Source organism: Crocodylus porosus, unplaced genomic scaffold (assembly GCF_001723895.1).
Source record: "Crocodylus porosus isolate Cpor-Errol unplaced genomic scaffold, CroPor_comp1, whole genome shotgun sequence".
Taxonomy (NCBI): Eukaryota; Metazoa; Chordata; order Crocodylia; family Crocodylidae; genus Crocodylus; species Crocodylus porosus.
The window spans coordinates 128,709,574-128,734,891 of record NW_017728906.1 but is presented as its reverse complement, the minus strand read 5'-3'; the positions used below and the strand labels follow the sequence as shown (position 1 = coordinate 128,734,891).

At 41.8% G+C, this 25,318-nt stretch overlaps 1 protein-coding gene across 3 annotated transcripts in view; it reads right to left on the bottom strand.

The window, feature by feature from the left end:
* Window positions 1-25,318, bottom strand: part of KLF12 (Kruppel like factor 12) — a 368,523-nt gene that overhangs the window by 208,214 nt on the left and 134,991 nt on the right. For all 3 annotated transcript variants that reach the window (XM_019529799.1, XM_019529801.1, XM_019529802.1), the window contains exon 3: window positions 14,067-14,156. In XM_019529799.1, the coding sequence (XP_019385344.1) occupies window positions 14,067-14,156 (90 nt within the window). The remainder of the gene's footprint in view (window positions 1-14,066; window positions 14,157-25,318) is intronic.

Here is a 25,318-nt window from a genome sequence, read left to right as displayed (position 1 = left end):
ATTTGGTGCAGTGGGTGGGGTATAGGCATGTGCATAGGCATGTGTAGGATCCATGGATACCAGTGGTTTCACTGTGGGGGGGTGATGGTTGTTGTGGCAACATAAATGAATTTGCTGGTTTTGCGTCTTTTGTTAAAGCATAGCTATTTCTCATTTGGTGCATATTGCTCAGTTTGCTTCTGATGATTACTTGGGTGAGGTTGGAGGACAGTCTGAAAGCTAGGAGCATGTCATAACATTTAATATGTTAAAATATTTCTCTCAGGGTCAGTTCCTTCTCAAATATGGGATGGAAGGTGACAACCAAGGGTGTGCTGTCAGTGAGGTCTTTCTTTTGTATTGTTGCTGTGGGATATTTGAATGGCTCTTTCAAAGATATGGTTTATTTCTCTCTTGCTGGGTAAAGGCCATTTTTCAGTTTGGCAAATGGGTGTCACAAGTATTTTCCTCAGAGCAAAGGTGGTGGTACCGGAGGGCTTTATTGGAGATTAGTTTTTTAGTGTGTCTAGGATTATTGTCGGTTTTATGGGTTAAAGCATAGTGGTCTGTGGGGTTTTTTTGTATATAATGGTTCATAGAGTGCCACTGTAGATGTAGATAATGGTGTCTAGAAAGTTAATGTTAGTGTAGGGGTATACCAGAGAGAATTTGACTGATGGGTGGCAGATGTTGAACTTGGACAAGTCAGGGAGCCTAACTGTTCAGTCCAGATGATGAAGGTATCACCTGTGTAATTCAGGAATAGTTTGGGTTTGGTGCAATTTTCTAAAAACTCATCCTGCAGCAGGCTCCTGGAGTGGATGGCTTACTAGAGAGCCATCTTTGGGCCCACAGCTGTGCCCATGGTTCAGAGGAAGTGTTGGCTGTTGAAAGTGAAGTTGTTGTGGGTGAGGATAAAGTGGATGATTTGTACAATATATTGTGGTTGTAAATCTGAATGTAGTTCATGTTCCTGTAGATATTTCAGGAAGGCAGCTGAGCCCTATGGTGTGTGTTATAAGTGTGCAAGCTGGTGATATCCATAGTTGCTAGTATGGCCTTCTCAGGAAGGCAGCTGATGGTTTGGATCTCAAGAAAGCCTCTTATGTCTTGTAAAAAACTTGTTCTTTGAGTGACAAGTGGTTTCAGGATACTTTCTAAGAATCCTGATAGCTCTTCAACAAGGGTGCTGCAGTTGGATATAAGCCTGCCAGGATTACCTTTTTTGCCAATCTTCAAGAGCATATAAAATGCTCCTGGGGTGCGAAAAGTGAGAGATTAGTGCAAAAACTTTCTCTTGAAGCTTTTATAACTAAGATGAGATACTGTTTTGCAAGAATGAATACTGGTGTGGGGCCCTCCCAAGTTCTTTATAGTAGTTGGTAGCCATCCCCAGACTCACTAATGTGGCCTTGACAGGTAGGGATGGCTAACAGTCCTTCTCTGTCCACTGGTTTGATCACTATGTCATTATAGGATATTAGGGACTATATGGTTTTTTTTTTTCTCTGAAGGAGGGAGGTTGTGGTTGTCTTGGCTTTTGTTAAGACTTTCACTGTTAGTTTTCTGACTGAAGCATGTGTTGTAGTCCAATGTGTGGTTCCATCTACTGAGAGGTGTCCAAGAGTCTGCATAAGAATTTTTCCAATTCTCTACGCATCAGTCTCATGTCAAATTGTCTCTCTGGGCAGAAGTTCATCTCTTTAGAGTACAAATATTTCTGAGTGCAGAAGTACTCTGTGTGTTATGACAGGTTAATAATGTGGTGCTGTCTTGATTCTCTCCGGTGTTGCTGGTAGGCCAGCTGTGAGGTGGTTCTTGTAAAAGCCGATTCCACTTTTTCTTTTCATGTCAGATGGCTGTCACTGAGATTTTCTGGTAGAAGGTTTAGACCTATTGCAGTGACAAAGTACATCTCCAGGGTTATATCTTTGAGTTTGGCAATATAAGGGACTATGTTCTGTTTAAATTGATTCCCTTTTTTGGAGTAGGTTAGGTGGAAGAAATGGTTTTCAGGTTTTTTAAGGGTCTCCTGCACAGGTATATAGCATAGTTGAAGGGCTAAAGATGGTAAATCTCTTAGGGATGATGTTATATTTCTTGCACAAACTTAGGAAGAAGGTGTCACTCTGTTGTCTGGGCTGTTTTTAATTCATGAAGCCTTGACACTCCAGCACCTGCCTTCAATTTTTACTTCTCTTCTGAGGCAGATCACCTAACAGGCAAAATTTTTATAACACCTACACTTTGACAGCAGTGTGTTCCAGTAGGGATGCTCCAGACTATGCTGCCCCCAACCTTCCCATCCTCCCCAGCCTTTGCTCTCACATGCATGCTCTACATCGGTGATTTTCAGCCTTTTTCCATTCAAATGCCCCTAAAAAATGTAGAATGCAGGTGTGGAACCCTCTGGAAATTTTGAATCAAGGTGCAGACCCCTTTGAATTGTAAGTATTGGTATTCACATACTTTTGATTGGTCTGGGAAAGATGACAATGATCAAAGGTTGAAAACTGCTCTACACTGAGAAGCACTCATTCTCACACATAGCATCTACTAAGATCCTGAGACAGCTAGCTGCAAGACACTGTTCTCGGAGTGGTTTCACTGCCACATTTCTAGGTGTGAAGTGTGTGTGTAGGCATGGGTGATTAGGGCATGTTCAGAAATATCCATGCCAGGACATGCTGTTGCTGTAAACATGCCCTAAGTAACTCCAGCAGAAACAAGGCAGATACTCAACCATGTGCAGGATCAAATCTGATAACAGTCTCCAGGAGCAGGTCTTGCTTTGTTTGTAAAAGGGCATGTACATTTATGGCCCTCTACAAATGAATACTTATCTTAATAGTATCAGCAGCCTTTCTAGCACTTTAATGACATTTCCGGAAGTATCATCTCCTCGAGGCGGAAAATGAATGACAAGCAGTAAAAATATGATGAGGTACTGAGTAGGTGGGTGTTGTTGCTGGGCTGTCTTGTAAAATATTCAAAAGACCATTGCTAAACCTGTTATATCATTTCAGGAATTAAAAACTAAAATGCCTATAGCTATCCAAGTAGTTGAAAATTATGAAGAAAAGTAGCAGCAATATTTTTTTTCTGTAAACAACACACAGACTCTTATAGTAAAGTACTGCATATATTGGTTACATAATATTAGAAAACTGTCTTCAATTACAGGAAAGGTGATGGAAAAGTCAAAAGAGGACAACAAAGTATTTAGTCATTTTGAATCCATGAGGTTAATATTACTCCATCAATAACTGATATTTCTGCCTGTTTTCTCCAATATTCTAGACACATAAATTATCTTAATCCCAAATGTCTAAATTACAAATGAGTAAAAAAAGATCTCCAGGCTCTTCTGTACCCTACCAAAATCAGCATGAAAAGTTCTATATACCACCATATATAGACATATGCACACACAGAATCATACAAAATTAGGATTGGAAGGGACCTTAGGAGGTCATCTAGTCCAACCTACTGATCAAAGCACAGTCATCCCCAACTAGATCATCACAGCCAAGGCTTTGTCTACTCGGGTCTTAAAAACCTCCAAGGATGGAGAGTCCACAACTCTCTGGGTAACCTGTTCCAGTGTTTTACTATCCTCCTAGTGAGAAAGTTTTTCCTAATACCTAACCTAAACTTCTGTTGCTGCAACTTGAGACCATTGCTCCTTGTTTGGTCATTCATCTGCCACCACTGAGAACAGTCTAGCTCCATCTTCTTTGGAATGCTGCTTCAGGGAGTTGAAGGTTGCTATTAAATTCCTGCTCAGTCTTCTCTTCTCCAGACTAGATAAGCCCAATTCTCTCACTCTCTCCTTATAAGTCACATGCCCCAGCCCCCTAATCACTTTTGTTGCCCTCCACGAGACTCTTTTCCAATTTGTCTATATCTTTTCTACACTGGGGCCCAAAACTGGACACAGTACTCCAGAGGTGGCATCACAAGTTTTGAATAGAAGGGAATAATGACTTCCCTCAATCTATCCCACGAAGTCTGTGTTATCCAATCACATCAGTTCCATGAATGTGCAAGGACTTCCAATCCATCCCATCTTCCAGGTCACTGATAAAGATATTGAACAAAACCATCCCCAGGACCGACTCCACTTGATGCCGACTGCCAACTAAACATCAAGCCATTGATTACTACCCTTTCAGCCCAATGATCCGGCCAGCTCACTTCAGCCTTTTCCACATAATTTATTAGCCTAGTCCACATCATATACCCACATATGCTTATACCCACAGTACCAACGTTAACAATTTAGAAATAGGAATATCTAATTTAATGAGGCAAAAGAGAAGTGCCAGTAGAATGATTTTTCCCCCTTTGAATATAAACTAACCAGACCTTCTAGGAAGAATTATAGTTGGCTGGATTATTGGCTGTATGATTCCTAAGATAATCAACCAGCAAGCAATGCTGTCAAGACTATCCCCAATTATGACTCAATAGGCATTTTGGAAATCCTTCAATAGAAAATGGACTGCTTTATAAAAGTATTGTTTTCCTCTCAAATGTTGTGCCTCCAAGGACATCCCCATGAGCAGGCACATGTGTGCTTTGGGGACAACCAGCAGTGGCACATTTTTTGCTACTGCTAGTTGTCCCTGGGGAATGCTCCTGCACACATACTGTGGTGCATAGCAAACTATCCTGGGTGGGGTAGGGGGAACCAGCACCTGGGTTGGACCCAGCAGTGGTGATCCAGTGAGCAGAGCCTGGTTCACAGCCAGAGTATGGCTCTGACTGGCCAGTATTTGCTTTTGGGCAGTACATACTGCCAACATGTGCACCACACTGCTTTTTTCTGGCATGTGCTACAAATTAGCAGTGTGGCAAACACCTGCATGTGCAACCTGCACAGTTTGTGACACTGCAGATAGGTCTACGGCACTATAAACTCTACATATGCACTCATCTACCACCCTAGAAGTCGAACATGCTCTTCCTGTGGAGAGGCAACAGTAACAATTATTCTGGCTGTGTTAGAACTGGCACATTAATTTATACAACATCATAGGCATGCATGGCATCCCAGACATACAAGACAACAAGATCATATGGTAAAAGCAAGGAAATACTTTTTGAGGAGCTATAGTCATCTTTTGGCAGACAAGGTTCTTTGGGTAAATGTTGGGGGTCTGTTAGCAGTTTTTCCTTACTGTTGCTTTTCTTTGTATAATCTAGTTGTGTTCGAGACATGGGAACAGAAATTAGGGTGTGGATTCAGAATGAAAGATGTACCTTTGAAGAGGGATTTGAGGAAAAAGTGAATTCACAGGAAGGCAGGAGACTAGATTTGAAGAACAAAAGCTCTTGGAAAGTGAGAGAATATTATTCCCTGTCTATGAGGAATATGGTTGAATTGTTCTCTACACCATTTCCAAGAACAAAGTAGGAATAAAATACCAATATTTTGGTGTGGGTTTTCAAATATACTTATGGACACCTGTGATATACTACAAAAATGTTTTCAACCAATTAGATAATATTATATAATCTCACTGTAATATCTAATTTCTGAAGCAGATATCTCAGTTTTGTACCCAAAAATGTAACATTTCCTTTCAGGACATGTATAATATTACATATGTGAGCATAGTTATACCCAGGATTTGGACCAGATAAAACTGCAATAAGCAAAAGGATTTTTAGGTCAGGTACAGACTTTTACTGGTGGTATAAGTGATCAGAAGTTTGGCACACACTGAATGATTTAAAAATGGCAGAACCCAGTCTAAGATTTGGCTCCCTTCTCCCCCTTTCTTCCCAAATGTGTGTTCTGTTCACTCCCGATCTAAATTATGCTGTTTACACATAACCACATAACTTAGATTCTGCCTCTGGCTTTTTGAATGTCTATACCTAGCCTTAGAGTTCATGGTCAAGCCGCTTAACACATTATATCTCAACACAGAGTCAGAAGCCATCTGATAATGAATTCATTGCCAATTCTCTATTGTCGTTCAGACAGTTCTTACATGTTTCATTAATGAAAAGTATTTCTTTTGAAAGTACTCTTGGCACAGCATCAGCACGAACATTTCTCTTGCTGAAATACCTCATCTTTCCCCTCAAGTAGGAACCGAGCTTCTTTACATGTTTTTCTCTGAGCTGGGCACTGACATACAAAGATTTTACTGCAGATCAAGAGATCTCAAGCAGCAGGTCACTGGAGAATATTAAAATAATAAGCAAATTCACATTTCTAAGGCAATTCTATCAATTTATTAGCAATGCTAGCTCCTGTTCCTCAGTAGGGGAGGTAATAACGAAACTTTGCTAAAGGGCGATGAAGTAGCTTTTTATGCAAGGCTTTTTCTTCACTTGTGATAAAGTCATTAAAGCAGTGCTGCGTCTTCTGGAGACCTCATACAATACTCTGAATTCAATCTCCCAGTCAAAAATTAAGGACAGTAAGTAGTTCACTGGATGAATAAGCATCTAATTTTGCTAATGCCAAAAATTATAAAATTACATTAAATTAACAGAGATGCTCAAAGCAGAACTGCCGAATAATATTTCAAAGCAAACAGAAATCCATTTCCCTTACAACTACCTCTTTGTTCCATATTTGCCTAGTGATCTCATAGGACTCATTTTTATTGAAGTATTAGCTTATGCCCAACTTGAATTGTCCTTAGTCCAGATCCCGCTTACACACAGAGAAACCTTTAGCTTGAGTAAATGGTGCCTTAAACTCCTGCTAATCAGGACATATCTTCATTGCAAGGTAAGCCTGGGCAACATAGAAAATACTGTAACCCAGGCTTCAGGAAGCTTTAAACCTGATCTGCTGTGTAATTTCCATTGCAAATGGCAAAATTCGATATCTTCCATGTTTCAGAGGTGTAGGTTGTAACTGCATTGGTCTAAGGATATAGGCAGACAAGGCTCTTTGGGTAACTATTTGAGTTGGTCTAATACAAGACATTGGATTTACCCAAAGAACCATGTCTGCCTTAAACCTGAACTAGCACACAGAGCTACGGTATGACCTTGAGCTCAGTGTTCATTTCAGCCTGAGCTGATGAGCTGCCTACTTTGCAGTGAGAGGGCATGTTAATCAGTACCATTTGTGTTCTATTCTTGTCCCACAATTCCACTCTCTTGTTTAACTCCTCCCTTTTTCTGCTCCACATTTTAATCCCCAAACTATCTATTCTATATTGCAGACCACCCACAGCATACAAAATGAGATGATGTCCAAGAATCATTTTTCAGAGATACCTACTCCAGATGTGAATTGCCATGGCACCACAATGCTATGCCAGAGGTGCAAGAACCAGAGAGCACAAAAAAGCCCTGAGATGCTTTGCTGCAAAAGATGCACAGAGATTTTTCTACAGGTGGACAGACTCCTGTAGTCTGCCAAGCAAATGATGGAAACAAGAAACTGTTTGCAGACATCACCTATGACTCCACTATTACAAAGCAAGAAAGAGAGTTCCAGTGCAAACAGCAACAGTAGCATACAAAGGACGGGGTGGCAGATTAGCACAGTGGCCAACAAAAAGCAAAAAATGCCAGCTGTGGTGGCTTTCTCATTTTCTCCACCAGAATACCACAGCCTGAAATAACGTACAGATCTAGATGGGGATTACACCTCTCAAGTACATGGAAGAAGGCATATACATTGCATAGAATGTGTACAGTCAAATGTACCTCATTTTACTTCAGTCGTGTATAGCATAGGTAGAAGAAGAACAAGTTTAATTTTGAGGCCCAGTTCATCAAATTATAGAGCAAGTGTTGTTGCTCTTGTTGATCTTGTGGTACTGAGAGGGATCTTTGTTGTGTCTGACTTGTTATTTCCCAATTATTATTTAAAGTCTTGCAATATTATTTACATTGTGGTTGCACTGCTAACTGTGATATTTTCTGCTGCCCAGTCAATGCCTCAGTGTTACTGATTTGTAAACTACAGGGACATATGAAAAAGATTTTTTCAGAAAATGCCAGATTAAGTATGTCTGCCTGACCACTAAACAGAAAACAATTATCCAGTATTTCAGATGATCTATATACAGTATTCTAATAAGGTAACCAAATTATCCAGCATGCTAAATTCCCCCTACCAACATTTTACAGTTAACTTCATTATGATAAATACCCCCAAAAGAATCAAGGCTGTGGTCACATAACTTATTTTGCTTGTGGTTTTGGAGTCAGATCAAATTATCACAAGTCATCTTCCTGGTGGCCTGTTCCTTACACCTAAGCCAGCACCCAAGCACTCATTCCTGGGAAAAAACTCTCTACCTTTTCTTGGAAATGTTAAACATGTGGCAAGAATATGAATGACACTGGAACCATTGGTATACATAGTAGATTTCAGGCAGGTCTATCTTGCCATCAGTAAACCAAATGCACTTTGTACTACCATAGTTCAATTCCTCAGCATATAACTAATCCTTTTGCCAGGTACTCTCATGTCAGTAAACAGCTCTGTGAAGGAAGGGTATATAAACTAGCTTGGATCAGCCCAGATAATAGCAGGCAGGCTCCTTGGTGATAACAACAGTATTGAAAAGGAATTACAAATACCAGAATTAAAAAAATGCTGGATCTCTGGAATGCCTTGGCATCTTGTCTCCTGCCAGAGAGGCCCATATTGGTATTCATGAATCTCCCTCTATGGCTGACCAAGGTTTACATAATGAGCAAGCAGTATCCTTTCCAGTTGATGTAGTCATGTGCTCTACCCAAGGAAACAGATTATGGGTAAATATGTGCCATCAGCAGCGTTAGCCCTAACACGAACCTATTTGTTGAAGCCCCTATTTATGTCACGATGTTGCCAATCTTCACTACCTGGGTAGTTACTAATCTTCATTTACCTCAGTATATCTCTGGGATAACTGCCTTGTGAACCTCCACAGCGTTGATAGTTGAATTGCCTGTGCCAAACTGATTACCAGGGTTCCTGGTTTTCTCTGATTAAAAAAAAATCCCTAATTTTTGGATTTAAAAAAGTAACCCCAAACGCACATTTTTTCCATGATTTAAATGAAACACCACTAATATGTAGATATATATCTAGTAGTATTTCATTTTAATCGTGGAAAAATATGGATTTGGGGTTACCTTTTTTAATCTAAAAATTGTGGATTTTTAATCAGAGAAAACCAGAATCCCTGCTTATTAGCCACTCACCTGAACCAGTCAAGGGATCCAGAGGAGGGTGTCCGGGAGTTGCCCAGACTAGGAGGCTCTGGGAAGCCTCTTTGCCCCAGGTGCAGGGGGTGGAGCGAACGCTTAACCGATACAGGTACCCGGACGATGCGGCACGCTTAAAAGACAGACCAGGATCCGACCCGGCGCAGGGAGCTGGGGGACTGGAAGTGCTGGGGCGGACGCCAGCTGCCGGCAAAGGAGTGGAGGGGTGGATGCACATCGCCCAGCGTGGAGCCAGGACATTCTGGAGCAGCAGTAAGGCGACGCGGGGACGCACGGCGAGGAGGCTGGGATCTGGCGGTGAGTCGGGTGACTGAGGCATGCAGGAGCCACAGGATCCGGCAGGTGAAGGCAGAGCAGAACCCTAGTGCCTGCCGAGGCGTATGGACTCCAGGCGGCGGCCCCGCTATATGAAAGCAGAGGAGGGGCGCGGGACCCTTCCCCTGGAGAGGCTCCAGGAATAGGAGCAGACCAGGTGGAGGAGACGGGCAGAACTTCATATACGGAGGCCAAAAGTGTCAGGGACACCATTCCTCAACACTTCTGGTGACGTGGGATTGACATTGACTGAAAGAGCAACAAGGACGTTCACCCAGAGGCATGGGCGAGGGTGTAGGGGTGGAGGAGCCCTCAATTAGCTCACGGACCACCAGTCTCCTCGGCGCGCGCAGATTGAGAGAGAGAAGGGACTGGTTATAAAAAGAATGGACACTTGGACAGAACAGCAAGACGAGCGATAGGGTCATTCACAGAGGGCAACAAAAATTATTACAGACCTGAAAAAACTGACTTATGAGGAAAGGCTGAAAATACACGGACAATGGAAATCAACCTTTTTGGCATACCAGAAATCAGCCTCACACCCTCCCCGAGTGCCACGTCTGCTGCTCTGTTTTCTGCCCCTACCTGTCCCCTTCCCAATATGCCACATGCCACACACACAGGTTGTCCATGCCACTTGTGGCACACATGCTGCAGGTGGGCCACCTCTGGAATTGGATTATTAAATTTGGAGAAGAAATTTAGGGGAGGAGATTTGATAACAGTATCCAAATACCAGAAGGGGAATTTTAAAGAGGATAGAGATAGACCATTCTCTATGGCCATAAAGGGAGAGAACTAGGAACAAGGTCCTCAAACTGCAGCAGAGGAAATTTAGGTTAGACATTAGGAAGAGTTTTCACAGTTTACTGCTTGTGGATTTCCCATCTCTGGAAACTTTTAAGAGCAGGTTAGACAGACCCTTGACTGGGATGATTTTGTCAGGGATGATCCTCCCTTGAGCAAGGGACTGGATTAGATGACTGCACTGAATCCCTTCCAGCCTTGCTTTCCTATGATACTGTGATCTGCATGTCCTGGCATTTAAGGGATAGCACATGTTCCTCGCACCCCTCCAGGGAGGTATCCTTTTATCACACGATTCCAATCATGTTATAGCCTGGAAATATCATCCGAAGTGCTCCAGGCTTGCACACAGCCTGCATGATCTCCTCATCAAGACCTCAAGGTGGCAAGCTACTGCCCATATGCCCTAAAACATGTAGCTTACTCTACATCTTTGATTTTCTGCTTTTCATTAAATGTAGAATACATCAACCTATGTATTCTTCCAGCAGTTAGCTTTACTGAATTTCTCTGAATTGGTAAATTAAGCACTTCCACAAAGGAGCTCTGGAAAAATCAGCAAGTCCTGCCAAAATATAGTGTGAGTAAATTCATTCAGTTTAACAAACGAGTAAGAGTGAGGGGACATACTGCTACAAACTCAGACCAGCATGCAAGTTACTGCAGCACCATTGTGGATGACACAAGTGTGGTTATGTAACAGGGTTTTTCCACATGTGTTAAACCAGTACATGCTAATTTTGCAGTAAAGGCATGTAATCTAAGAGAGCAGGCAAGCTTAAATTAAGAGAAGTTATTTTAGGAACACATAATCTGAACTGCTGTCATGACAAACTCAAACATAAAGACCTACTTCCAACAGCGAAATTATGTCCAGCTATGACGAGTGACTACTAGAATTGTGTGCATACTTCTTCCAACTCTTAGACTGAAGCAAACAATTACTACATCACTATAATGTTTGTTATACTTACAGTCACATATTGAAGTGATTTTGAGACAATTATTTTACTCTGGTCATCTGTACTATTGATGCAGCAGTTACAAGAGGGACAACATTTCATATTTTTGTTGTGCAAGTCTAAGGCAAGCAATATCTTGACCAGAAAGAATGAAAGACAATCATCAGACACCATTCTTTCATTTAAGGGCCCATTCAAAATCTAAAATACACATCCCTGGCTAGATGTGAAGCCCCATGCTCAAAATAAAAACGCAAATCAATGTAGAAGATGTTACTAATTGTATTTTCAACTTCCTTTAAACCCCTCTTTTCCTGCCCCGTCAAGTCCCCCAATTCCTTCAGTTTCCACACTCACCCATAGCTTACATTTGTACCAAAATTCACCTCCGTTTTCCAGCAGTTTTAACTTCAGATATGTATCTCCATGCACTTGTTTGCACTACTTCATCTCCTCAGCAACCAAGAATTGTTTCTTATACTCAGATTTGTAGTGTCTGGTCTGGTTTTAAAAATCCTAAGTGATGGACCTTCCATCATTCTCTTTAGGAAGGTCCAAATGTTATCTTAGTTTGTGAACTCCATGGGCTGCAGACCATGCCTTATATACTTGTACAGGTCTAACACAATGGTGGCTTTATCCCATCAGGCCCTCTGGGATCTATTGCAACAGAAACAGCTAAGTATCTCACAATCTAACTTAGGGGCCAGCAACCTATGACACACAGGTCAAACCCAATGCACAGAGCCATTGGATCTAGCCTGTAGATACAGGGCTTCGGTGGAAGGAGCTTCCTCATGCCACGGTAGGGAAAAGCGGTAGTGGCAGTGGTGGCAGCTGCGGCCTAACGCCTGTCTGCCTATCTTCTCATCCACCTCTGACCTAAACTGGGTTATTCCAGTATACAGCTGGAAGGGGTTACTGATGATTCATGATGTAACAGATCCATCTCAATATATTTGTCATACTATCTGGACTAAATCATCTTTTTTTTCATTTTTACTCCATTGGTACTAATTATGACAGGTAGCACCTGAAATAATTCCATACATTCTCTTTGGCAAGCACATCCTTCAAATATTTGTAGCCTATTATGTCCATATGTCATGTCTACCTACCAGAAGTAGTCCCAAGAGACTTACTAAAACCCTTGTTCAGCCATCTTTCTTCAGGTTAAGCTTTTTTCTGGAAAACTGCCATCCTAATGGCCACCGCTGCTGTTACAGATCTGGAAAATTCATGGCCTACTTATTGATTGTCTCTTAATGAAGAGTCATAAAGGAGATGCATACATTTGAGTAGACACTACTTTCTTGTCCCAATTAGTACTGAAGCACACAAATGTCCAAACTAAACTGAGTTCTTTGTCCAAAGCCTCAAATCACTGGAATGAGAGAGATGACATCATTTCTGGTTATACAGAAATCCATAAAATATTATTAAAAAGAACAAAGGAAATTAGAAAATTAAATAAATTGTTCATTTCCTTCCAGCTTCAAAGACCACGAATAGGTCTCCCAGTCACATTTCAGTAAAAGCTGGAAATGTTTTTTTATTAAAAATGTACGTGGTACACATCACAGGTATTTGCTCTCCCCTATTAAAACACATGCTACTATATGCTTGCTTTCCGAGTAGTATTAAGAAAATATTGAGCATTTTGTGAGCATTTTGGCAAACATCCAGAAGATAGTAAAAATTACCACTTATGGGTCTGTCTTTTTGCCACTATGGTTTATAATATAGTACTATTTTTCTTACCCTCTCACCTTTTATACTGTTACACTGATGTATCCACCTATCTCCACTAAGGGTACTCTTGTACCACCTCCAGGGGTGAATGTGATTTCCTTTAAACAGTTTTCCTCTTAGAAAAAAAATGGAACCATTGTTCTCCAACTTCCCAATTTTCAAATCAGACTTCCCCCAAAAGCTCAATTCACTCTCCCCCATATTATTAAAATTTAAGTAAAGCCACTGGAAGAACAACTATATAAGTTATAATGCTAGCTACATCTAGCTAATGTCCTCCACTTACCGAGGGAAGTTAACTTCAAAACATGACGTTGAGCTGAAACATTTGTATCCTGTTGGTCTCAGTGGAATTGGATGTCCACATATTAAAACTATATTATAAAGTAGTATGCCATTCTAACACCAGCTCCATCACAGACAGCATCTCCATCAAACACAGATTTTGCCATGTTTATCTACACCTCCATGACTTAGTTATGGCAGTGTATATCCAGAAATGGAGCAGTACATCCATAAAACTCCTGAAAATTCAGCATCTCATCTACTTAGACACACTGGTTGTTGCAGAAGCATCACTCTGGCACTTACTACCCACTCAATCAAAATCCAGGTCAAGGTGTCTCTTCTGATATTCAAAGAACTCCATGAGTTCAGCACTAACTATAGGAAAGTTGTCCTCTAGAATGATTATCTACATTCCCACTGGAACAATACTTCATTTTTAAATTAATACAGAATGGAGTAGGCTAAGTGAATGGATCCAATATTCTCACCATAGGATAGTTGAGATCACCTCCAAAATTCTGCCATATTACATCTAAGTAACGATCCATATTCTTCCAGAAAATTTCTTTAGAGACCAGATTGTTCCACAATCCCAAAAGAAGAAACTGGCAATTCATAGTTTCCCAGAGAACTAGCTTCAAGATGACAACAAAGGAAAAAGGCACACCATGTTCTGGATAAGCTGGCCACCAGAAAATAAAGCCAAAATTACCAATACAATGAAGAGGAAGAGAAAATTGTCTGGAAATGTCTACTTACCCCTTGTTCAGATTCCAACAGTTCTGTTTTGACTCTGACAGACGGCATCCCATCAAGCATAAGCATTCTGTTTTCAAAGGCGCTGATGTCCTAAGAACAAAAAGTGAGAGGCCAAGGATCAACACAAAATGAATAGATAAAATCACATTTGATTCAATTCACTTATAACAACACAGATGCAGTGCAGGTGTATTAGTTTTTGCTTCAAGTTAATTTAGAAAGGATACTAAACTTCAATTTACCAACACGCTAAATCTAAACCCTCATTTCATAAAGAAAAAGCTGAGCAGTTATCATCAGGATATATCTGCTATTAACTTACAGTTTCTTATTTGAAACAGATTTTATAATAAGTATTAATATGCATGTGCGCACACATATATACACATAGTTCTTCCTAGTTACTATTTACAGGTTTAGAATTGAAGACAAACTGTTTTAGTTGTAAAGTGCAGTGTTTTATTTGCAGGTCTATCATATTCAGGTACTTTTTCTTAAAATTTCAACCAACAATTTTATTTCTATTTTATAATGTTAACACAATAGAACAAGCCACACCTGAGACAGAGAGTAAAAGAGAATACTGACAGAGGGCGTGTGTGTCTTTGTTGTTCAGCCTTCTCAGGCTATAGATCATTCAGGAATTCAGAAAGCAAACTTTTTCACTTCAAGTTTCCTTCCTTCCACATTCTACTTAATCAGCAGCAAAAATAAATATAAATAATCCAATTACCCATTCACAACAGTTACAGCGGTCAAATCAGAAATCTAACACACATAATAATAACCCCATGCGTGGCCATCCTTATTCCTAATGTGTTTCCGGTTTAGCCTAGTTCATTGGATTAAGCCAGTGGTGTCCAAGCTTTTGGCCCTGCATGTCAGATGAGTGGGGTAGGACCAGTCCACAGGCCAGATAAAGCCCCACACATCAGAATCAGGCCCTGGGACTGGCACTGCCCCCTCCCAGGGGCTTGGTGCTGTCCTTCCCCAACCCCATGCACTTGGGATTGGGCCCTGGAAGTCCAGCACCTTCTCCCCCCAGGCTCTCACACCAGGATTAGGTCCTGGAGCCCAGCACCACCCCTGTCCAGCCCTGCACCCTGGGATTGGGCGACCAATCTAGCACATAGGTCCTGCACTACTCATGCATTGGGACATTTGGCAGTAGGGGAGCAGTGGCCAGATGACATTGCCTTGTGGGCTGGATGTGACCTGTGGACCAGGGTTTGAGTACCCCTGGATTATGCTAAACCAGTGATTTTCAACCAGAATGCCTGGCAAGATAAGCAAAATAGGAACAGGCTCCAGTGAGGAGATAAGTACAGGCTCTTCTCTTCCAGTCACTCCTCTTCCCTCTACTGACTGGCTTTTCTCTTCTGGCTGCTCCTCCTCCTTCCCTGCCCCTCTTCAAACAAGTAAGCACTATAATACATAAATTATTCTTTTTAAATGGGATGTTGATCAGTTCACAAAGTTGGGATGAGAAGTAGAGAATCTCGAGTCTAAAAGGGCTGAGAACCACTAAGGTAAACCAAACTCTCATTGCAGAATAAGAGTGTCTATGCTGAGTTATTCAGAACCGGCTATTATGCTTTAAATTCAAGCCCTACCTTACCTATACCTTTACCATATCATGTTGGGTCTGTATTATTCACTATGACCCAAATTTCAATCTTACATGTTGTCAAGTTAGTGTTTATGTATACGGATATTTATAAATAATTCCACATAGAGAGAAGCTGCAGAAGTTCATGTACACTTGAGCAACTGTATTCCCCAAAGTCTTGCTTTTCATGCTGCCTATAACAACGAAGGGTGGAGTTGCTACTGGAGTGGTGAGCAAGAAACACCAGGAGAAAGCTATTAGGTCATTTTAAATTGGGAATATAGAAATGGAAAGGGCCACTTGCATCAAATCCAGTTCTGTGCTACAGTGGAACATGTGTTTTACAAACTTACCAAGCTCCATCATAAAACTTTTCTTTTTAAGCACTTTACTCTTGTTGGAAAGCTGTACCAGAACTAGAACCTCATTCTACCAGCAGTAGCAAGCCACCTAATTTCCAGGGTAAGTTTATTTATGGCCCATTTAGATCCATCTGTTCTTGTGCCAACATAGTATTTCTCTCCTTCTGATGTATTCACAGAGAGCAACTGCATCCCCTTTCAGCTTTCATGTTTTGACTAAATCAGCCAAGGTCTTAGTCTCAGTCTCCTCTTGTAAAATGGGCCCTCCATTCCACTGATCACCCTTCTCTGACCCACTCCAAGTTGCATTCACCTTTCTTAAGCAAGAACACTTTGCAATTATCTATTACTTTCCATAAGGATATTTCAACTGTTATTACAAATAATGGCTGCATTGCTTGTTGAAAGCATAGTCCCAAAGCAAATCTGTGTACAAACCTGTCTCAATGACTGGGTCCACACAAGCAGGGGTATGCCTTGACAGCAGCACAAATTTGTGCTGCTACTTTGTGCTCCAGTGCACATCCCCGCCCCTGGGCTTTTTCATAGATTCATAGAGTCAGAAGGAATATAAGTGGGCCATCTAGTCCGACCCCCTGCCCCTGGCAGGCAAGAAAAGGGTCATCAAACCTGGGGTAATGTGATCCCAGCCAGGTGCCTGTCCAGTCTCCTTTTGAAGACCCCCAAAAATGGAGCGAGCACCACGTTCCAAATTCTGGCAACCCTGACCATGAAGAACTTTCTCCTAATGTCCAGCCTAAACCTTTTCTCTAGTAGCTTATGGCCATTGTTCCTTGTCAGTCCAGGGGGTGCTCTGGTGAACAGATCGTCGCCTACTTCATGTTGCTCTCCCCTTATGAATTTGTAGGCCGCCACAAGGTCCTCTCTCAGCCTTCTCTTGGAGAAGTGGAAGAGGTTAAGGTCCCTTAGCCGTTCCTTGTAGGTCCTTCCTTGCAGGCCTCTAATCAGGTGAGTGGCTCTTCTTTGGACCCTCTCCAGGGTGTCCACATCCCGCTTGAACTGCATCATCCAGAACTGGACACGGTACTCCAGCTGCCATCTAATCAGTACTGCACAGAGGGGGAGAATCACTTCCCTGGACCCGTTTGTGAAGCAGCTATGGATGCACGACAAGGTGCAATTGGCTCTGCCAACTGCTTCATCACATTGGTGACTCATGTTCATCCTGGAGTCAACAGTGAGTCCAAGATCTCTTTCTGCCTCAGTAGTGTTGAAAACATCACCCCCCAGCCTGTAGGTATGATGGTAGTTCTTCCTCCCTAGATGCAACACCTTCCACTTGTCCCACTGCTCCACCTGCTGCATGTGGGGGGGGAGATGGCTGGGCCACAGGGTGCCTCCGTATGGACTAACCATCCCCTGCACTGAAGCACCCTATGCCTTGGCCAGCCAGGGAGCAGCATGTGGAGATGGGGCTGCCTGCCCCTCTGTCTCTGAGTGCCACAGAGCCCCTGCCTGCACTGAGGCACCCTACACCCTAGCCAGCCTCTCCCAACCTGGCTGAGGGGCAGTGTGCCTTGAGATGGGCTGCCTGCTCCCCTGTCTTGGGGCATCCTGCACCCACCAACCATGAACTGGTTAGCTAGGGTGCAGGGTGCCTCAGCATGGCAGCTCCAGAGCATGCAGAGGTGGGAGAGCATCCCATGCTCCCCATCCCTGCATTTCATAGATTTCATAGGCATTTGGGCTGGAAGGGACCTCGGAAGATCATCAAGTCCAGCCCCCTGCCCAAAGGGCAAGAAGTCAGCTGGGGTCATAGGATCCCAGCAAGATAAGCGTCCAATTTGCTCTTGAAGGTGTTCAGCATAGGTGCTTGAACCACCTCCGATGGCAGGCTGTTGCAGACCTTGGGGGCTCAGACAGTAAAGAAATTCTTCTTTATGTCCAGCCTGAAACGGCCTTGTAGTAGTTTATGACTGTTCGACCTCATCATGCCTTGGGGCGCTCAGGTGAACAAACGTAAGTTTTGGGAGTTCAGAAGTGTGAAAAGTGGTGCAAACTTCAGTATTGTGTCTTTCTGGGAAAAGACTACTTCGGAAAAGGACAGCAAATTTAAATTACATGGTAAAATTTTGGAAGAAATGCCCCAGAATCTCAGTTTTCAGAGATTGACAATCATAGTAATCTGGGTTTAAAATTGTTTTTCTCCCCCATTGCTGTGTGAATAACCCACAGTGAAAGATGGAAACAAATGTATAATCTATTTCACCAAGGTGCTGGTTTCAGGCAGACTAGTGATTCCCTTCTGATTCCCACTGCTCTGCATGTAGCAGCTTGAGGGAAAATGGTTCTATCTAGAGAAGGAAAAAACGTGTAGTCGACTACACAACACACACCAAAGTTACAAAACTGGAGATTGTTTTGTCTATTTTTTCCATTTATTTATACTAATCTTAGATACTGCCTGGAAAACAAAACCAGCAAGTTATAAAATTTCAAACAAAATATCTAATTTTTTGGCGGACTGTTTCCCTTTAAATGTTTAAAAATGTAAGTTGAGTTGTTCAGCTGTTCTGTTGTCTGGTATGTTCCCATAGTGCTACAAGCTTAAATACCCTTAATAGAAGGAATCTGTTTTGAATACCTTGATATTTATTAAGAGTCTTGGGGGGATACTTGGATGTCGGAACATAGCTCAGAGAAATTGTTCCAGACTTAAAATGCCTCTTCCCAGCAAGGGTGGTGAATTGTTTACTTATCAGGGATAGATCCTATGTCCTAAGGCGTCACTTAACTTCAGTGGTTTGGATGTGGTTTAGGGTGGAGCAGGAACAGCATCCAGCCTGGCATACCAAACCTTGGATAGTTTTTATTCCATTAACAAGTAAGTCCCTTCTCTTTCATGATTTATAAGAAGCACAGTGGAGTTTTACAGCAAGATCAGGACTATGCCATAATAAAGGATCCCTTAGGCTGTTTAGTCTGTAGACAAAGAAGGATGAGCTGATATTGCTTCATATCCCTGAGGAGGTCTTACCCAAATGTAAAAGGCAAGAGACTGTCTTGCACAGGAGGCTCAAGCAGAAGGGGGGGAGACAAAGAGCGATTCAGGAAAGGCAGGTTTAATGAACTGTTAGAATCTGATTAGAGGCTAATGTCCCTTTTAGTGCTTTGTACCAATTTACAGCTGATATACTCTAACCATTTTTCCCACTGGCTGTGATAAACTCATTAGTCTTAAAAATGCAAGCTAACCAGAGTCTTTGAAATTTAAAACTGATAAATCACGGAAACCTGACTTGTTCATGTACCATTTAGCACATTTACATTTAACTACATTTTCATGGGTGTCCCTTCCTTCCCCCCCACACACACACTTTGTTGTCTAAAATCATATTTATTAAAAGAGTAGTTCTGCCTCTTAAGTTCTGGTCTGAAGAATTAATACAGTGAACAGTTCTAGCTACTGGATCATGTATAATTTGGACTGGAAATGATCACAAAAGCAAGATCCCAAATCATTCAACCCACTTGTTTCACTCGGAACTTATTGGATAATGTTAGACTTGACTGAAACCATGAAGCTCACCTGTTTCTGCCTGAACAGATCCAGTCTGCAAGCTACAGGTAAACAGAACAACAAAGACTCCCTATGCCTGAAAAAGGGTGATTGCACCTGAAAGCTTGCAAGGAACTTTTTTCCAACTACTCAGTTGGTCTAATAAACGATATCACGTCTACCCAAAGAACCTGGCCTGCCTATGTCCTTAGACTAACACTGCTACAACCAAAAACCCAAGAAAAGATAAAACATTTGGCCCAGTGTTCGTGCAGACAGCTGATCTGTCAAACCTATGGTCTTCTGCTGTAACCAGCATTTGCACTCCAGAATGCTCAGAACCATTCAGCAAATGCTTGCTAAGGTTTGAATACAGTCTGTAATCAAAAATGGGCTTATTCACCCTCACAAAGGTAGAGGATGTAAACTGTATTCCCTCTTGTATCTCTTTGGTCAGCCACGCCAGATGAAGCATTGACACCTGACTGGGGCCAGGCTCATTGCCTGCCCCTATGTGCAGGAAGCAGCTTTAATTTATTATGCTCAGGGAAGGAGCAGCCACACTAACAAGGTCTGCCAAAATGATACATTGGGTCAGTGCATTTTTCAACCTATGTTTCCTGACTTTGCCCCACTTACTTTGTGTGATATGTGAGCAAACCTTTAGCCTCCCCAGGACAGCACAAGTTGAAGGTGACCAGAACTGATGTAACATTCCTCCTTTCTCCCCCAGTTTGTCAGGTATACTCAGATCATTGATATAGCTAAAAATGTAGCAACTAAATAGACCTAAACAGAAGCCATAATCAAACCGAAGTCTGCATGACCTTAATCAAAACATCTCCTCTCCAGAATCTATAAAACCAAATGATCCTAGAGATAAACATGTATTTCTCCATGCTATCAATCCAAGCCTCCCAATGTTCATTTTGATGCTCACTGGGTGCATCTACATGTGCAATTAGCATGTAGTAATAAACTCCAGCACAATTCATACTGGAGTTTATTGTTCTGCGGCATAGCATTTACACGTGCACCTGGGACCTGAGCATATTGTGCCAGGGTGGAGCAGGCCCAGCTGTCAGGAGGTCCCAGGCGTCAGCCCGCCAGCCCAAAGCTGCTCAACTCCAGCTCAGCGTGCTACAGAGGGGCTGGCTGGGGCATGAGGGTGCTACAGTGTAGGGCCAACTAGCAGGCAGCCCCATACTGTAGCACCCTCATGCCCTAGCCACCTCTGGTCACTGTCTACATGTGTATTTTGGTGTGCTAAAAAAATCACCATAGAATAGTACTTGTCCCAGACAGTACTATCCTAGAGTAGAGTTAATTAATTTACTCCGCCCTAATAGGGACACATGTACAGATGGGGACACTTTACAGTGGAGCTAATTAGTCAGTTCCGCAATATAGTGCATGTTTAGATGCGCACACTGTGTTGAAAGCACAAAACACACCCAGACTTGCATACTGAACTGCCTCTTTCATTTATGAAGGAGCAGCAAACTCAATTGTTAAGGCTGCAAAAGCATTATCATTTGACATGCATCTTTTGAACTGTCTTCTTATGTGCAAAACTCACTTTCTGAAGCATTCCTCCCCTATTCAATTTAATATGCTTGGTTTCTGCCTGGAGGTGACTTTTTGTTGGAAGTTTGATCAAATCTTGTTTAACCATTTTTTTTAATATTAAAAGAAGGGGAAAATGTTTTTCCCATGAATAAAAAAAAAATTCAACATCTCGTGATTACATTTTGAACAACTTTATGGTAATTTTTGGCTTCCTTAATAAGTAAAGAGGACATGGTAATGACACAGACCAGCATCTTAATGAAGCAAGGCTTCTGACCTATGCATCGTAGGCATAAACTAAAACAGAAAAAAAATAAAAATGATTTTTATAACCGGTTTGTACAAAATTATTACATATGGTGCACAAAAGAGAATTAAATCACTACTATTTGGTTAGCATCAGTGTGGTGGAGCTATCAGATATTCTACCCCCAAAAAAACAGTGAGATCATAGGCACATGGGCCAGACCTCTGTGCCTGCATGTGTATTACAGGTAGCCATGGTAGAGAGATGACACAGGTATGTAAACTGCCATCCAGTGAATACGAACACACCAAAGACCTCCCTGAAATTCCCAATTACTGTGATTATTTAAAAAAAGAGAATCTCAGTTGTGCCTGAAGAGCTGAATGTTAAAGTGGGAAAAGGAAGGCCCTAAGGACCAATCTGAGATTCTCTGAAAGCCTCCTATGAAGTACGTTTTCCACCATGCTCTGTGCCTTGTGATGGAAATCAGGTACAATGCTCTCAGATATCTGCAAGGCTGCCAGAACCTCAAAAACAATTCCCTCGAGGTATGCTAGGATGCAGCTTTACAGGGTGTTAGCTACTTTACAGTAACTGTGCTATGTACAGACTCTTACCTGTATCTGTTGCAAATGCAAATCATAGAATAGTAGGGCTGGAAGGGATCTCTGGAAGTCTAGTCCAATTCTCTATCTAAAGCTGGACCATCCGAAATAGCCCATACAAATCCTTGTCTAATCTATTACTAAAACTATACAGTCAACCCTACCTATGCTACCATTAGGTGTGGGATCCTACCATAAGGAGTAGCATCCTAACATGCCACAGGATAAAGCAGGGGGTACAACAGTGTCTGTGTCCTGCTGCTGAAAGGGTTTTTAAAATACAGTTAAGAAGTCCGAGGAAGAGGGCCATGCTCCCTGCTAAAGAGGCAGGCAAAACTCCCACAGTCCATACCTATCTGACCATGGGGTAAAATTTCTTTTGACCCCAAATATGACAATCTATCTAACCCTGAGTAGAGGGGCAAGACCTTCTAAGCAGGAACCTCTGTTCTAGTCAAAGCATTGGCGTGCCCCAGTCAAAATCCCCAGCATTGGCTTCAACCAACACCCAATGTTGCTGAAGAAGGAAATTTTAAAAAGTGTAGCAAGGGGGGAGAAGGGGAAGGGAAACCCCTTCCCAGCCCCTTGCAGCAACCAGCAAAGCCCAAAAGCATGGGAAATATAGAGTAGAGCACAGGTATGGCTACTCCTAGATCATCCCTGACCAATGCTTATCCAATCTCTACTTGGACACCTCCGATGATGGAGAGTCTACAACTTACCTAGGTGGTAGTCTACGCCACTGCCTCATTGGTCTAGCACTACTCATTCTAAAAGTTCTAACTGGATACATTGAAGGCGTACCTCAGGAAAACAGACACTGGTGTCAAGAGCTGGGAGGAGCTGGCTGCTAACTGACTCCAATGGCGCTGCAATCTCAACCAACCAGCTGCCCCACTTCAAGTTAAACTGTCTTGCCCTTGAATTAGAGAGGAGACGGTGAAGGAAGAAAAAAGGGAAAACCCAGCCTATAGCCTGGTCTCCCCTGCAGAAAGACCAGAAACTTCTGCAGATGGATCTGTGGCTTGAACTCTTAAGTGACCTCAAGTTCCATCAGTGAGCTGTGGCAGAGATCACTGAATCACAGGATTGTCAACAATCAAGTTCTAACAATGAAGAGCTTTTTTCTGATACCCAATCTGGGAAAAGTTTCTTTGCAGTAAGGTAGATTTCATTTCCTTGCTAAGTGTTCACCATTTGCAGCACCCCTACTAGTGTGTTCATGCTGCTCTCTAATGAACTTCATTTGATCTCCTGCAACGATCAAGTGCTTTGTGAGTTATTTAACAAGTAACTTGTTAGACTTCTAATCTTGAAGAACTTTGATACTTCCAAAACCTCCTGAAGCTTTTACCATTGTCTTCATTTTGGTAGCACGATCAAATATTTTCATAATGAGCTGAATGACTTCAAGTAATTAAATAATTTCATCTGTATCCAAATAGTAGGAGTACATAATGGGTTATGAGTGTTATCAACTTCTTCAACTTGCATAATGTAGTTTAACTGTAAGATACAGAACCACTCGCATCCCCCCTTTCAAATAATCTAGCATCAGTTAGGGAGGAAAAACATTAAATTTGATGGTTTAAATGTAAACCTGAAACTCTTAAAGGAAATCATTTTGCAAATAGTACCCTTCTCTGCAAAACTATGACTTACAATTTCCCTTGTTTCTTTATCCCAAATGACTAGCTAGGCTGCAGTACTGCACAGAAGGACCTAGGGTTACAGTGGACCACAAGGTGAGTTTGAGCCTATTGTGTAAAGCATCTCTCTTGCCCACCTCCTATCAATGGATCTGAAGTGATCCACTAGAGATTACCTAGATAGAGACTTCTTGGTTGTACTGCTTAAATCCTTGCCTCCTGATAACATCTATAATTGTGCTGTCAAGAGGACCTCACAGAACTATTCCTGAGCAAGATCCATATAACACATCTATGTAAATCACTAGATACTGTACCCAGAAAGATGCCCTTTCCCTTCCACAGATTTGGGATGGAATGGATCTGATGCCCAAGCAGCATATCTTAAGATTTGGATGCTATAGCCAAAGTGCCTTCACTGACCTGTACACTCTTGTCAGGTTAGGAAGTCAAGGAGAACATCTCCCATTTCAAGTTCTCATAGAAACTGATAGTGCAATTACCTACAAATAATAATTACATTTGTAAAATCTTTAATCCCAATAGAGCCCTTCTCAAAGAAGACACTGGAATTTATTAATCACTTAAGTTCAGCCATTTCTTTTGTGAAAAACAGCAAAGCACACTGCACACTGTCAGACGTTTAAACTATTAAGTGAAAAAAAAACAAATATTGAATGGAATAGAAAAAGAAAGTTTATAGTGATAGAAGGTAATTACCCAACTGGGAATTCTGCCAGCAAATGAGGGTTAACAACCCTTGTCTTTTTCATATGTAATTATGTCTATGGCTATGTGAAATACTCATAACAAAACACCAAACATTTCTAGTTTTTTTAGGTTTTATTCTAAAAATGGAAATTCAAGGCAAATTCATCAAGAAAAGAAGGAAAAGATAGCTTATATTCGCTAATGTTACAAGTCAACCCAAGCCTCTCTGTACTTAGGCATCAGAAACTGAGAGACATACAAAGCTCATATTATTTTGATGTGAAACTATGTGGTTTTGGCCGAGTTTCACTTTGAGATTTTGGGTTTATTCCAGCTCAATATGAAACTCCAGGAGTGAGAGCGTTCTTCAGTGAGAATAAATACAAGTTAGAGACAACCCATGTGAACAAAAAACAATCACATTTTATGTCTCATTTACAAGGTAATACTTTTAACACCGCAGGGCATGACTCCTGGAATCAGGGCCAGGACATTCACTTAGCACATGACTCAGAAGCATAGATTACAACTACACTATAACTAGCCTTCATTTTTCAGTAACCTGCACTTCCCTTCTAGGCCTCATGTTTTCAGTGACCATGCCTTTTCCTATGTGTTGTCCAAATGGAGCACCAGAGTAAGGAGCTACACATATACCAACTTCTGAAATATTGATCTTAAGGGGCAGATTTATAATGGTATTAGACACCTACATTTTCAAAAATGGGCTCGTACCCAGTTCTCACACAGTATATACATACAGCTTCAGGGGCATTTATATACATTCTCTGGCAGGGGGTGGGAAGGATGCTTTAATGAAAGCGTCTCGTGTATTAGCATTCCTGCACTTCAAAATGGTAACAACTCAAGCTTGTCTGATAAGCTTTATCTAAAGTGCCCCCACCACCATTTTGAAGCATGGGGACATTGATACTTTAGACTTGGGAGGCTGCTGGAAAATAGCAATTACCATGCTTCAG